General features: G+C 61.5%; 3 protein-coding genes across 3 annotated transcripts; 1 reads left to right on the forward strand and 2 right to left on the reverse strand.

The window, feature by feature from the left end:
• Positions 1–263: 263 nt before the first annotated feature.
• GPR137 (G protein-coupled receptor 137) lies at positions 264–7645 on the reverse strand. Its single transcript, XM_037904931.2, has 7 exons — positions 5903–7645; positions 4956–5005; positions 4038–4263; positions 3678–3827; positions 3160–3288; positions 1351–1457; positions 264–978 (listed from the first exon to the last, which is right to left on the reverse strand). The coding sequence occupies exons 1-7, from the start codon at positions 6266–6268 to the stop codon at positions 813–815; spliced, it is 1194 nt and encodes a 397-aa protein (XP_037760859.1). The 5' UTR covers positions 6269–7645; the 3' UTR covers positions 264–812.
• A 70-nt stretch (positions 7646–7715) lies between these two features.
• On the forward strand, positions 7716–9759 carry BAD (BCL2 associated agonist of cell death). The gene is made up of 4 exons (XM_007072712.4): positions 7716–7864; positions 8107–8264; positions 8600–8772; positions 9374–9759. Exons 2-4 carry the CDS (start codon positions 8141–8143, stop codon positions 9500–9502), a joined length of 426 nt encoding a protein of 141 aa, XP_007072774.3. The 5' UTR covers positions 7716–7864; positions 8107–8140; the 3' UTR covers positions 9503–9759.
• LOC102932025 (glyoxal reductase) lies at positions 9757–11796 on the reverse strand. Its single transcript, XM_007070385.4, has 2 exons — positions 11649–11796; positions 9757–11235 (listed from the first exon to the last, which is right to left on the reverse strand). Exons 1-2 carry the CDS (start codon positions 11672–11674, stop codon positions 10371–10373), a joined length of 891 nt encoding a protein of 296 aa, XP_007070447.2. The 5' UTR covers positions 11675–11796; the 3' UTR covers positions 9757–10370.
• Positions 11797–14615: the final 2819 nt, after the last annotated feature.

Genomic DNA, 14615 nt, shown 5'->3' on the forward strand with positions numbered 1-14615 from the left:
GGGGCACCGGGGAAAACTACCTGCTGCAGCTCATGCAGTCTGTAGCAGAGCTTGGAACAGAACCCAGGAGTCCTGGCTCCCAGCCCCCACCCTACTCTAACCACTAGACCCCACTCCCCCTCCCAGAACTTGGAACAGAACCCAGGAGTCCTGGCTCCCAGCCCCCACCCACTCTATTCACTAGACTCCACTCTCCCCAAGCTGGGAACCACCAAGGAGTCCTGGCTCCCCGCACCCACAAAAGCCACACACAGAGGCTGTGCCACAAACACAAACCTTTTATTGAGCCTGGGGTGGAGGCACAGGACAGCACCAAAGCCTTGGGATGCGAGGGCAGCGCTGGGGAGAGCTCTCGGAGAAGCCAGGAGCTGGCGTGCATCGGAGGGTACGAACTGGCACCTGAGCCACAGTCTGGCACCCCACGACAGCGTGACCCCCCAGGGATGGTTCAGCTGCAGGCATGAATCCAGAGGGGGAACTCCCGACATGCAATGCTCCAGCACATTCAGCAGCAGAGGGAGGAGACAGTCCATTCTTCCTTTGTCCCATGGGTGGACACTGGGATCCCTGCCCAAACTGGCCTGCGCCCTCAGAGGCTGCAGCGTGTGGGGTGGTGCCAGAGCCATCCCTGTGCAATGGGGGGGCGTTGTTTGGTTGGGGAATGTTCAGCTGGAGGATGCACAGAGCTGGGTCCCCTCTACTTCCTGCACTCTGAACTCATCCCTCCACATCCCCCCGCCCTCCACACTGTCGAGTCCTCGTGCCCGCATTTCACCAGCGTCCTCCTGTGATGCACGGGGTGGGGGGCGCACCTAGGTTTGCGGGGTGGAGTAGAGGCTGTGGTGGTGGCTGGCCTGCACAGTGACCTGGGAGAAGAGCAGGGGGGTTGTGGGGGGCTGCCCCCCCAGCCAGTCCGGATCCCTCCCAGTCCGGCCAATGGCTCCATACCAGCTGCCGCTGCCCAGTCGGCCTGCCAGGCTGCAAGGCAGAGGGGGGGGTTACATGGGGTCGGGGATCCACCCCCAGAGTACCATCCCCCCCATCCCACTCCCCAGAACAGGGTCCCCCCCCATCTGCCCCGCCCCACCCCACCCCACGCAGAGCCCCAGCAGGCACAAATCCAGAGGGGTTAGCTCCCAGCATGCAGTGCTCCAGCACCCCAGCAGTGAGACCCCATTGGGGGTCAGTTCTCCTCCAGGGGCCTTAAACCCCATTGGAGGGAGGAGGACCCTGGGGCTCCCTGCCCACACATTTAGTCTCCCCCCAGGGGGTGTTACCTGCTGCTCTCCCTGGGGAGGGGCTCGCTCTGGTACTGCCTGGGGGACTGGAAGGTCGGGGGGGGGGGGTTACCTGCTTCCCTTCCTGCGGGGGGGCCCCTCGTTCTCGTACTGCCCGGGGTGGTCGAAGAAGTAGGACCGGGAGCCCCCGAGCTGCCCATTGATGATGTGATTGGCACTCTGCCGGGGGGTGGAGGAGAGAAGAGAGAGGCTATTACTGGAGGGGGGAGGCCAGGTTTCTCTTCACAGCCCTCCCCCTTCCCCAGGTGATTGCGACCCACCAGGCTGACCCACAGGACAAGAGCTGTTCTGTGAGGGTGTGTGTGTGTGTAGATCCCCCCTACCAGGCTGAGGCTTGCGACACCTTGTGGGGGTCCCCCACTCCTATCAGACCTGCCCCCCACCTGCTGTAACAGTCCTGCCCCACAGAGGAGGAGGATCCCCTATATTGCGCCAGCACAGCTGTGCCATGAGGAGTGGGTTGGGGAATCCCCATTGCTGGGCGGCACACTGTGAGGGGGGGGGGCCCTTCCTGACCCCAGAAGCTGCTAACTGACATCTCAGCAGGCTACGCCTCCTCCTCCCCAGCCTGGCGTAACAAGTGGACCTGCAAACCCACCCTGACTGCAAGAAGGGAGCGCAAGCTCAAAACACGTCACAAGAGCTGGGGCCAGCAAACGCTGACGGGAAAGGAGCAAACGGAGCAGTAGGCCAACAGATTTAACACAAGGGCTGCTAAACAAAAGACTTGTCGGCCCAGAAATCAAGGGACCAAAATGGGTGTGTTGGAAATTAGGCCTAACTGATGGACAAAATACCGAGGGGCTGGGCTGTCCTGACCCTCACTCCCTTCTGGGGCCCTTCAAAGAAAAGACTTTGGGGATGGGAAAAACAGGCTGATAACACCGAGGGACTGAGACAGGAGACCAGGAAAAGAGGCTGGCTGCTCCCCCATCTCCTGGGACCTCTGGATCCACCATGACACCGTTGGGCCTTTGTCATCCTGACCCTAGGAGATACTTTCATCAGACCGGGAAAAAGACGGACCCAGATGACATCTCCACCAGCTTTATTAAATCCAAACACCTCCTGGGAGACAGACTGTCACCCCACCCCATGCGTCTTTCTCCTCCCCCCCCCCTCCATTATTTCTTCTCTTTCCCCTCCCTCTCCTTATGCCTCCTGTCTAATGAGTGGCTGGCTTAAGCCAGCCCACACTGCATATTTTGCCACTCTGCCACACACCTATGACCAAAGAGGCAGCTCAAAGCAGTGGCCTGAGGAGCCCGGAGCAGCTGGGGGGGCCCTGTGCCCAGCCTGTGTTTCTCCAGTAGAGAGGCTGCAGGTAAAAGTCGGCTCCACAGAGGGCACGTTTCTCACTTGGCCGGGAGTTTTAATTTCCTATTGTGTGTTTGTCTTGTTTTGTTTTCTAGGGACCAGGGTGGGACCTTAGCAACGACACCAGCCCAACCTGTCTGAACTAATTTCTGCTCCCCACCACGGGGCATTATTACACCTTTACTGGCACCTCAGAGGCCGCCAGACGGGTTTTGCCCTTCCAGAAACTCCCCCGTGAGGGGAATGGGCACAAGGGCTGCAGTTACAAGTCTGGCCTCTTCACATTTCAAACACTTTCACTGATTCGCCTCCCTTATCTGTATCTGGCACCCAAGGTTCAGAGGGTGTTTAATGGGGTGGCTGCCATGGGGCTGAGCAGACCAAGGTCTCTGTACTCAAAACCCCAATTAAACCTTGGTTAAAGCTAGACAGTGCCAGGGTCACGCAAACATCCTTGATTCTCTGTGTCCAGTTATTCCTCCAAAATTAACCCAGCAGGCCCTGCTCCACTCCCACAATCCTGTGCTCCCGCTGCCCCACTCACCAGGTCCTGGGGAGGGCGGTGCACCCGGAAGAAGCCCACCAGCAGGGCAGTTGGCAGCAGCTCCCACACAAAGAGGATGAGGCCAAAGACCAGGTATCCTTGGTCCCCCAGGTCAGTAATCAGATCCGCCTGGAGGGGTTGGAGGAGACAGTTCAGATTCCTTTGGGGGTCTGGCCACCAGCCCTAGGTGCCCCCTAAATCTTCACCAGCCAAAACGGGGCTCTGCAGAAAGGCTGAGGTGCTGCCCCCCCCAAGGACAGAGACAAACAGTGGGGGAGAGATTGTGCCCAACTCCCCCAAACAAAGAGCGAGAGACACCAGTCTCCATGGAAGGGCAGCCCCACCGAGTCCTGGAGCCTCCCCCCAACTATCCCCCACATGCACCACCCCCCCAGCCCTCTGGAGCCACTCACTCCCCTGGCTCCGCCATCTCCACCCCGCAACACCTTGCAGGCCCCCCCCACCTCTCCATCGGTGCCACCCCCATCCCTGGAAGTCCATTCCCTGTCTGCACTGACCTGGTCCGAAACATTGTACCAGTCGTAGTCGAAGGAGTCCAGCCGGGTGTGGGAACTCAACGCCAGAGCCACCAGGTTGTAGCAGGCACGGCTGGCGTGCAGCAGCACCATGGTGCCCCCCATGGCTGCTGTCTGGCACACTGTGGTGCCCTGGGGAGGGAGGGAGACAGATGCAGGCACCATTCCTGGGACCCAAGCTCCCCAACCCATTCCCACAGGATTCCTATCAGGCCTGTGGGCCCCCCCCAAACCCACCCAGGTAGCATGGTCTCTGGCCAGTGCCAGATGGCACCCCCTAGAGGTAAGCTCCATGTCCCATTCCCCCCAACCCTGGGGTTAGAGGAGAAGGATGTGTCCCACCTTGGCCTGCAGGTAGAGGCTGGTGCTTGGTGAGCCGCGAGCCACGAGGCAGAGGCAGAGCGCCAGGGTGATCGCGCCCAGCACGAAGAGTGAGTCGTTGATGAGGACACGGGTCAGCACCACGGCCCAGGGCTCTGCCCGCCCCATCCGCACCACAAAAGCACAGGCCACATTCACTGCCAGGAACAGCAGGCTGGCACCCAGGCAGGCCCCCCGCACAGCTAGCCTGCAGGAGAAACTGAGACTGGAGGGCCAGCCTGGAGACGTACTGCTCCCCTCCTGCCCTGGGGGGGCAGATCCACTCCGCCAGGTCCCTTCCACTCCCCACCAGCTCCCCTGCCCCGTCCTTACCCGATCCCTCTGCACAGCTCTCCCTCCTCCCCAGATCCCTCTGCCCCATTCAGTGCAGCTCTCCTACTCCATTCCCTGCCCCTCCCACTCTCCCCAGATCCCCTCCTCACCACAGTCTCCCATCCCTACCCCTCCCTCATCTCTCCAGCTTCCCTCTCCTTCCCCCCAGCTCAATCCCCTAAGAAGCTTTGCCGCTGGGCTCAGAGGATGCTACTGGGGGGGAAGATGCCCACGCAGGGAGCCAGCCCAATCCCACTCCCCCACCAGCCTTTGTTCCAGCCCTGCCCAGGGAAGGGGGGTGAGCACAGAGCCTCTATGCCCATTAGGCCAAAATCACCAGCACCAGGGAATGTGGGAGATGGAGCCAGGCTGGGGGGTGGGATGGCCCCAATTCAGCTGAGTGATTTCTGGGTTTTATCCCTGGGTCTGGAAGGGGAGGGGGTGTAGTGGGTTCCAGTGGGGAGAGGGGGTGTCAGGACACCTGAGTTCTATTCCCAGCTTGGGACGTGGAGGGCCTGTAAGTGACCGCATGGATATGGGGCGGGGGGAGCGTGGGGAGATACTCACAGCCCTTTGGTCATGTTCGGGTGGTACTTAGCTTTAGCCTTGAACACCACCTAGGGAAGGGGGGGCAGAGTTAGGGTCACAGCCTAACGGGCACCCCTCCACCAGCGCATGCCCCGCGCAGCATGGCTGAGGAGGCAGAGTCCAAGGGAGATGAGTTGCAAAACATCAACAAACAGAACATGCCCCCTGGTTCCCAACAAGCCAGACCCAATTGCAGTCAGAGCGCACCAGAGACAGCAGGGATGCAGGAAAAATTGGGGGCATGGCAGCAACCCCCCATGTGCAGCCCCTCCACTCCAAAGGGAGAGAGGCTGGGTCTCTGGGACCTGTTCATCCCCCGCAAGACTCACCACTAATGCCAGGATTTCATTAGAGGCGAAAGGTCCCCCTAGAGGGGAAAGACTCTGTTTCCCATTCCTCAACCCCACAGCCAAATAGTCCCCTCCCTCCATTCCACTCCCTCCCGCTGCCCCCCAACTGATCTTCTGGCCCATGTTGGAGTCCTCTCCATGGAGCAGGGACCAGGCACTCAGCATAGTAGGACACAACTCTCTGGAGTCTGGACACTCCTATGACCCCATCACTGGGGTGTCTGGGCATCTCCACATATATTAACGCAAGCAGCATATGAAGGTAGTGAGGACTAGTGCGTTAGAGACCAGGTAGGGGGTTGGGAGTCAGGATTACTGGGTTCTGTCCTCAGCTCTGAGAGGGGAATTAGGTCTAGTGGGCTAGAGCCAGGACTCCTGGGTTCTGTCCGCAGCTTTGGCAGAGGAGTGGGGTTTTGGTGGTTAGAGAAAGGGTTGGCAGCCAGCACTCCTGAGTTCCATCCCCAGCTCTGGGAAGCGCCAGGCAAGGAAAAGTGAAGTTGTGCGGAAACCTTAGTTGATGGCTTTTACTCACAGGGCTGAGCCGTGCAGCGCCCCCCGCTCCCCCAACCTGATTACCTGGGCAAAGTAGAGATTCATGAGCGTCAAGGTGAAGAACTGGAGGCAGACAGGGCAGCAGTACAGCAGCCAGTAGAGGAAGGGGCCCAGCTGGTTGGCCTTGAGAGTGTTCTTGAAGTAGAAGGAGAAGAGCGTGGTGCGGAGGGTGGCCCAGAGCAGGCAGAGGAAGAGGAAGACGGTCTGATAGCTGAGCTTCTTGTGCCGGTAGAGCAGCACCAGCCACAGCTGGGCATAGACTGAGAGGAAGAGCAGGGCATACAGCGCTGTGTACAGCGCCGTGAGCCCCAGCTTGACGGCCGGGGGGAAAGCTGGCGTCAGGCGCTGGGCTGGCACAATCACCGTCAGATTGCTGGCAGCTTGCTCCATACCCAGCCGTCTCTTTGAGGGGAGAGTGCGGGGGCCCCAACTAGAAGAGGGCTATGAGGGGCGGCATCCCCTGAGAGCCAGGGGAGGATATAGCAAGGCTGGTATGGAGAAAGAAAGGTACCAGGGGGATGTGGATTGTAGCAGAGTGGGTTTGAGGGGCCAAGAGAGATGCCCTACTACAGCGAGAAACAGTTTATCCTGGGCTGAGGGGTGCTATTGCTGGGGGCACAGCTTGTCCTGGGGTATTTCCCTAGGGGAAATCTGTCTGTCTTGGGCTGGGGGTGCCAGTGCTATGGGGGGGCACAATGTGTCCTGGGCTGGGGATACCGCTGCTATCGGGGGCAACAGCGTGTCAAGAGATCAATTCCCTTTCTGAAGTGCTGAGTCCAGCATGTAGGAAGGGAGAACCAGCTCCCGCGGATATATGTGGAGGGGGGGTTCCAGCCCACCCTGGACACCCCCCCTCCCACGACAGTTCCCCAACAGCAGCACCGGCTGTGGGCATCACAGCCTCCCCCACAGGAAGGGGCAAAGTCCTCGGGCAAGAGAGGCCAGGGGGGGCCCGACAGGCTCAGGCTGCTTCATGGGGGGAGAGGGGGCAGCCCAGGTTAAAGGGCGATACAGAGGGCTTGGGCCTGCCGGGCGTGAGGGGAATGCCCCCAACCCTAATACCCCCCTTGTTCTATGGGGCTCTTCTCTGCCCCCTCCCCAGCCTCACTAGACATCAGGGTCTCCAGGTTACAGAGTCCCCGACTCCTTCTCCCCAGCCTGGGGGTCCTCACTTAGGGGCTCCCCTCCCGCTGCGCCCCAGCACGAAGGTGCCCGGACTCCTGGGTCCCCCGACCCACCCCAATGGCGTATCCTCTTCAAAAGGGTCCCTCAAAGTACCCCCAATTTGGGGGTCCCCTAACGCTCCCCCACTCCCTTTTCCCTCCCCCGGGTCCTCGGACGCCAGGGTCCCTCACCGCCTCCCACTAAGAGACCCCCGCCTTAGAGTCCTCGGACGCCTGGGTTCCCCAGCCTCAGCCGCGGGATCGGCGATGACAGCTGCCGGCAGCGACTAGCTGCGCGAAGTGCGTAACCCTCCCCACCCCCACGCAGGAGACGGCTCCGCCCCCCACGCAAGCGGCGTGAGGCAAATCGGGAGGAGCTCCGGTCATAGAGAACGAGACGTGAGGTCGGCGAGAGCGCCACTTCCTGCCGCCATCTTAGCTATGGGCAAATGAAGCGCCCCCACCCTAGTGACCCCCGAACAGCCCCCCAGAACCCTTGCTCCCGCCATGTCTCTCCCCCCAGCCCAGTGCCCGCCACCGCCTCTGCACTCCCCTGTGCCCCCACCCCAGCGACCACACCCCAGTCGCCCCGCTCGCCGAGATTGACGGGGTGGTTGGCGCAGGCAGCCTCATGAACCCGGGGCGGGAGACGGGGCCGGCTGAGGTCACTAGGGGGCAGGGCTTCCCCCGTGATGTAGGGGATCTGTGATTGGACACGGCTGGTGTCAGTCCCTATTGCCCGGGTGACTGTGGCTGGGTCCGCGATCCCGGGTGTAAATAGGGGGGATTGATTGATTGATAGCATCCCCCCCCCCCCCCGCGGGTGAGTGAGGGAAGGGAAATCCCAGGAGCTGAGGGGGGAGACTGGGGGGGCTGGAGGTGGGACGGGATACAATCCCAGGAGGGTGGGAGAGGGGAATCCCAGGTGCAGAGGGGGGTAGATCCCGGGGTGCGGAGGGGCCCAGGGAGATCAGGCAGTCCCGGGGGTATATGTCGGGGAGCCCTTTTTTCCGAGTGAGGGGCCCGGGGCTATGCACCCCTTGACATCCCCGCCTTCTCTTGCAGCGCGGAGCCCGGGCGCCATGCCCCGCCCCTGAGCATGTTTCGCATCCAGGAGTTCCCGGACGAGGTGTTCCCGGGGCGAGGGAAGGAGTCGCCTGCTCCCCCGGAGTCGCAGCGGGCACACACGCCCGGCTCCAAGCAGCCAGGCACCCCCACAGCTGGTGAGACCCCTCCGCGTCCGGACTGGAGAAGGCAGCCCTAGTTTCAGAATGCTCATGCTCCCACCCCCGAGCATTGTCCACAATGGAGTCACAGATCTTTCCATGGGGAGGAGCTTCTGCCCCTTGTAACACACAGCTGGGGGGATTCCCCCTCTCCTAGCTACCCCCTACGTGGGGCTCCCAGACCTTTCTGGGGGAATTCCCCATTCTCACAAAGCATTACCCCTTCCCCACCAATGCCAGGGCTTCCAGCCTTCCCCTCCAGGTTTGTGGGTGTGTTTGGGTGTATCAGTCCCTGAACTCCAACCCTCAATTTCTTCCCCCTGCCCCTCCAGAGCTGCGAAGCCGCATAGGGTCAGACCCCCCATCTCTGGAGCCAGAAGTGCAGGATGAGCCAGGTGGGGCATTCCGGGCACGCTCACGCTCAGCCCCCCCTATCCTCTGGGCTGCCATGCGTTATGGGCGGGAGCTGCGCAGGATGAGTGATGAGTTTGACGTGGCGCTGCAGGTGAGATGTGTTTAGAAGGGGCAGGGGGCACATGAAGAGGGGATGACCCCCAGGGGAAGATGAAACAGGGGAGAAAGGAGGGCACAATCCCTGGGGGGCAGTTGCACTCAAACCGCCAACCCAATGGGCTCCCTGGTCTCAAGCCAGAGACCTGTGGCTGGCATTGGGAAGGGACCCATAAGATGCTGGGGACCGAGGGGCAGGGGTGGGGAGGATTTGGGAGGCTAAAAAGACTTCCTCACTCACCTCAGAGGAACCCCTCCAGCACCCACTGGAGGTGGGTCCATCCTTCTCTCCCCCACACACAGATTAGGTGGGGTGGCATTGCTCAGCTGGCCAGGGCCATCAGCATGCAGTGCCCATCAGAGAGGCAGCCAGCTGGCTCACCCACACAAGGGAGGGGCAGGCATGGAGCACTGCAGAGGGAGCAGGGAGAAAGTGGGGGAGCACCAGGGAGGGCAGTGGAGATGGGGGGCTGCCAGAGGAGCAGTGGGGGGTGTTCATGGGAGGGCTTGCTATGTAGGGTCAGCATTTGCAATGGGAGGAGGCACTTGCAAGGGGGTGTCCCCACTGGGCTCTCACTGTCTCCCTCCCCCTCCAGGTGCTTCCACGCCCCAAGAGTGCAGGCACGACATCCCAGATGCACCAGGGGAACAGCTGGAAAGAGACTCTCCAGGCCTGGTTGGGGCACAGACCTGCCCGTGATGCCCCCCCTAGGAGCTCCAAGTGACTGCAGCCTCCCTGCTGGGGTGATGGAACCGAGCTCTGCAGGATGCCAGTATCTCCTGGGAGGAGGGCGATGTTGTGGGGGAGCTCTGTATGGAGCATATTCCCCCAAACTCCCCCCTACCCAACCCTGGGGGTAGGCAGCTGCCTGTCTCTCCATAGGGTGACTCCCGACATATATCTCTGGGGGGACAGGGGGAAAGAGGCTGGGTTTTTTACACTATCTGGGGAAGCTGTAATAAAAAACAGGTATTTTCTATGGCTACCTTTATTAGTTTTTATTGCATCTCTGTTGTGGTGGTACAGCCACCGTCACAGGCGCCCCCTTCCAAATCCTAGGCACAGACACCTATGCTCCCCACTGCCTTCCCCGCCCCAGCCACACATGCCTACCACCATTCCCTGGCCTGCAGCACCGTCCCCGCAACCATACACGCCTGCCACTGCGCTTCCCCACAGCAGCACTGCCTCCCCCATCCACAGCACTACACTCCAGCCACACGCGCCTGTTACCCACTCCCCTTGTTTAGTACCACCCCCGGCCACATGCGCCTACCAACCAGTCCCCCTCCTGCAGTGTCCCCAGACGCCCCGGCCACAGCCACATGCATCTGCCACCCTGTTCCCTTCCTGCACCACTGCCCCCCCCAGCCAAGCATGCCTGCCACCCTGTCCCACTCCTGCAGCATCGCCTCCCCTGGCCACACACACCTGCTGCCCTGTCCCTTTTCTGAAGCACCACCACCCTCTCCAGCCACATGTGCCTGCCACCACCTCCGAGTTCCTTCCATCTTCCCTCCCCCCTGCCACGCATGCTTACCCCCAACAACGCACCTGACCATGCCTTCCCCCACACACATGCACCTTCCACTTTATGTCACTCCACTGGGGTCCCAGCAGTAGTGCCTGCTGCAGTCCATCGCCCCCAGCTCAGCCATGTCCTCCAGGCTGAGGTCCCAGCCCCAAAGTTGGGCATTCTCGGCCAGGCGGGTGGGGTTGACAGACTTGGGGATCACCCCCACACCCTGGTGCAGGGCCCAGCGTAGAAGAACCTGGGCAGGGGTACGTCCCTGGCGCTCCGCCACCCGCCCTACCTCTGCCCGTCCCAACAGCTGCCCACAGCCCAGTGAGGCATAGGCCTGGAGATGGATGCCGTGCTGCTGGCAGAAGTCCCACAGCTCCCGCTGGGGCAGCTCCGGGTGGCACTCCACCTGCAGCACAGCTGGCGGCACCCGACAGTGGGCCAGCAGCTCCTGCAGGTGTCCCAGGGTGTAGTTGGAAACGCCTATCGCCCGCAGCTGCCCAGCGTGGTACATCCGCTCCAGCACCCGCCAGCTCTCCCAGCGCCGCTCCCGGTTGCCCTTGTCCCCTTGGGGCTTGCCCTGTGTGCCTGGCCAGTGGATGAGATAGAGATCCAGGTAGCCACAGGCCAGCTGCTCCAGGCTGCGCAGGCAGGCGGCCTCGGCCTCAGCCTTGCCCTGGTCCCGTGGACCCAGCTTGGTGGTGAGGAAGACGTCAGAGCGTGCTAGGCTATGACGGGGCAGCAGGGCACCCAGTGCCTGCCCAATCGCCGCCTCATTGCCATAGACAGCAGCTGTGTCAAAGGAGCGGTAGCCATGGGCTAGAGCAACGTCCACACACTGGGACACCAGCTCAGCCCCTTGCAGGCGGAAAGTGCCCATGCCAAGCAGGGGCATTCGGGTTCCACTGTTCAGTTGCACAGTCTGCTCCGTGGGCCTACGGCAGGAATAAATGCAGGTGTTAGGGACGCCACCGCCGCTTTCAGTGCAGCGATTGGAGAGAAGGCGTGTACATGCAAAGCCGACCTACAACCCTGCACGAGAGAGAGGGGACGCCCATGCAAGTCTGCGCCACGAGCATCCACGGGGATATGCCTGCGAACCTGCCCGCCGCAAGTGCGCGAGGGGGATGCGGGACTCGCCCTAGCCTGCACCGCGAGGGTGCACGAGATGCCAGCGCAGATCCGCACCGTGCGCGGTGGAGGGGATGCGCTTATTGACCCTGCACCGCCCTCGCCCCGGGGAGCCAGTGCACCCACCTCCAGAGTCCTGGGGCCCGCGGCCCACAGCCCAGGCGCCGCCCAGCCAGCGGCGACCCCCGGGGCGCTGCCCCAACACACACTCACTCACCCGAGCGACGCCCCCGCCTCCTCCATGGCTCCAGCGCAACTTCCTCCACGTGACCAGGGGGCGGAGCCGGGACCTTCCAATCCCCGTCGGGGAGCGGAGCTCCTGGTGCAAGGGCTGGAAGAAGTGAAAGAGGGAGCGCGCGCCGCTCGCACTAGCGAGCTGTCCGGCTGCTGGCGAGCGGGGCCCGGGCGGGGCTGCGCTGCTGCAGTCATGCCGCTCCCCCGGGTGCACACATGCAACCCTGGGGCTTTAGATCTGTCCGGCTGCATCGTGCATGCACGTACCCCACGCTGCACTTCTGCGCCTCAGGAATAAAGTGGGGTGCTGGTACTCCACTTTTCACCCCTCCAGGCAAGGCATAAATCGGGGTGCACCACGTTGCACCCCTGCCTTTTAGCTATAAATCAGTTTGCGTGGTGCATGCATGTATCCACGCTGTATCCCTGTGCCTTGGGTACAAATCAGGGTGTATGTATGTACCTTACAGTGTACCCCGGTATAAATTGGGGTGCATGCTGCATGTGCGTACCCCACACTGCACCCCCTGTCCCTCGGGTATAAAGGTGCATGGATATACCCCATACTGTATCTGAGGCTTAGCTATAAATTGTGGCGCACAGAGCATGCCCCATGGGCATAATTCAGAGCGCAGAGTTTGCTGAGACTGCTGCTATCATGCTGGCCAATATTGCCTCTGTTTCTTTGTACTCCCTCATCTGTTTATATTCATCTGTTCAGACTGGAAGGGCTTTGGCAGGGACTGTCTTTGTTCCGGTTGTACAGTGCCTAGCACAATGAGGTCCTGGTCCATGACCCGGGTTCCTAGGTGCCACAGTAATACAAATAATGAAGGGTGAATGCATGTACCCCACATTGCACCCCTGTATAAATCTTTAGTGCACACATGTACCCCCATGTTACACTCCTGCATCTTAGTAATAAATCAGAGAGCATGGTGCATGCACCAACCCCACACTGCATCCCTGCGCTTCAGCTATAAACCAGGGTGCACAACAGCATGCATGTACCCACACGGCATGCCTGCACCTCAAGGTGCATGCTCAGTATGTGCACTATGAGCTTTTATTGCTGCATGGTTTCTACCTGCATGCCGCCTGCTATGTCTCTGTTCTTATGGGTCCACAGACAACGCATGGCAACATATTTGTGACATGTGCATTCTGCTGTGGGCATCTCCTGTGGTAGAGCTTCTGCCTTATTGGGGGCCCCTAGCACAGCACTCAGCCCCACACCTGGGCAGAATCTCCCCAGCCCCAGGACCCAACAACAACCATGCTAACCTCCCAATCCCATGGGCAACATCTTCCCCCCACCCTACCCTGTTAGCCACCAGCCCTGACCCTGGGGAACTGCCCCTTCCCCAGCACTGTCACATTAAACCCTCATCTTCTGTGGAAGATGGAACCCCCACCTCTTTATTTCCTCTTCCTCCCTTGACCCTGGGTGAACCCCCTCCCCTGCCCAAACCTTCCCCCCGACCATGTTACCATCCCGCCTCTGGGAGAGCCCCTGCCCCTTGCTCCCTCCTTGTCCTGGTGGACCCCTTATTCCCTATTGCCCCCCCCCCCGCCTTCGGGAGTCCCCTCTCCTCCCGATCACATTACCTCCCTGCCCAACCCCGGGGAACCCCTTTCCCGCCGACCCCTTCATCCTGCCAACCCCAAGGGAGCCTCCCCTCCCGTCCCCCCCAAATCTGCTGCCCCCGCTCTCCTTGGGGGGCCAGGACTGGACTCCCTGGTGCGGAGTCTGAATGAGCCTGCAGGGTGCAGAACCAGCCAACGACCAGCAGAGGACGCCCCGCATCGCTGCCTGGGCGCTGGTTTGGAAGCAGCAGCTTGGGGTGAGGGCCGGCGCAGGAGTGAATGAATCCCGAGCCAGCGCTCCTCCCCCCACCCCGATCCGCTCCTAGACTCCATAATCACCTCCCGCTCCAAGGGAGACCCCCCACGCATGACTCAGCTCCAGACCCCATTACCACCCCTCAGCCCTGAGTGTCCCCTCGGCCCCCAGATCCCATCTCAGACCCCCAAAGCAACACCTGACCCCTAACCCCATACACGCCCCTCAAGCACAAGGAGGGCACCCTCGCTTGAAACCATAGTCCAGAAACCCCTTCCCCCTCCCGGAAGCCTTCTTCATACCGATCCCCACAGCGCCTCCCCCACTGCCTGGGAGCCCCCACCTCCCACCTCCCCCCCCCTCGCCTGGGAGCCCCTCCACACTCCACATCTCCCTCACCCCCCAATGGAACCCCCTCATCTTCCAGCCTTGTATCTCCCACCCTGTGCCCCCTCTCAGTCCCCCCCCCGCTGCAACCCCAGATTTCAATGCTGACCTGCCCCCATCGGCCAAATCCCCCCCCCCGCCCCCCCCGGATCTAGTAGAGGAATATACCTGAGGCACCCCCGCAACCGGTACCGCCACAAACCTGTATGGGGGCATAATCCTGCCCTCCCGCCCCGCGCCGGATGAAACGCTTGGAAAACGCCCACTGAAGAGGGGGACTCCCGGGACCCCTCCATCACAGTGGGGAGAGGAAAGAAGATGCCCCCTCCTCCCCACCCCACTCACTGGGGTGGGACGAGGGCTGGGAGCTCCAGGGTGGTTTGCAATGGAGCTGGCTAGATGGGGGAGTAGCAGGGGGGAAGGGATCAGATAAGGACACGGACTCTTTCCCCCTCCGTCTGGGAGCCGCAGACAATGGGGTTGTCTGAAGAATGCGACGAGGGGAACAGCCAGACAGGACTACAGAATAGGAGAGGGAAGGGGGTGACTGGGAGCTCCCCCCACAGCCAGCGCTCCCACCACTCCCTACAGCGCCCCCTGCTGGGAGAGACGGGTCTGGAGAAGCCAGGAGTTCCCCCCACAGCCGGCTCTCCCACCACTCCCTACAGCGCCCCCTGCTGGGAGAGGGGTTGCGGGGATCCCCCGGAGAACGAGAGGGGG

The sequence above is a fragment of the Chelonia mydas genome, chromosome 7, assembly GCF_015237465.2.
Source record: "Chelonia mydas isolate rCheMyd1 chromosome 7, rCheMyd1.pri.v2, whole genome shotgun sequence".
Taxonomy (NCBI): Eukaryota; Metazoa; Chordata; order Testudines; family Cheloniidae; genus Chelonia; species Chelonia mydas.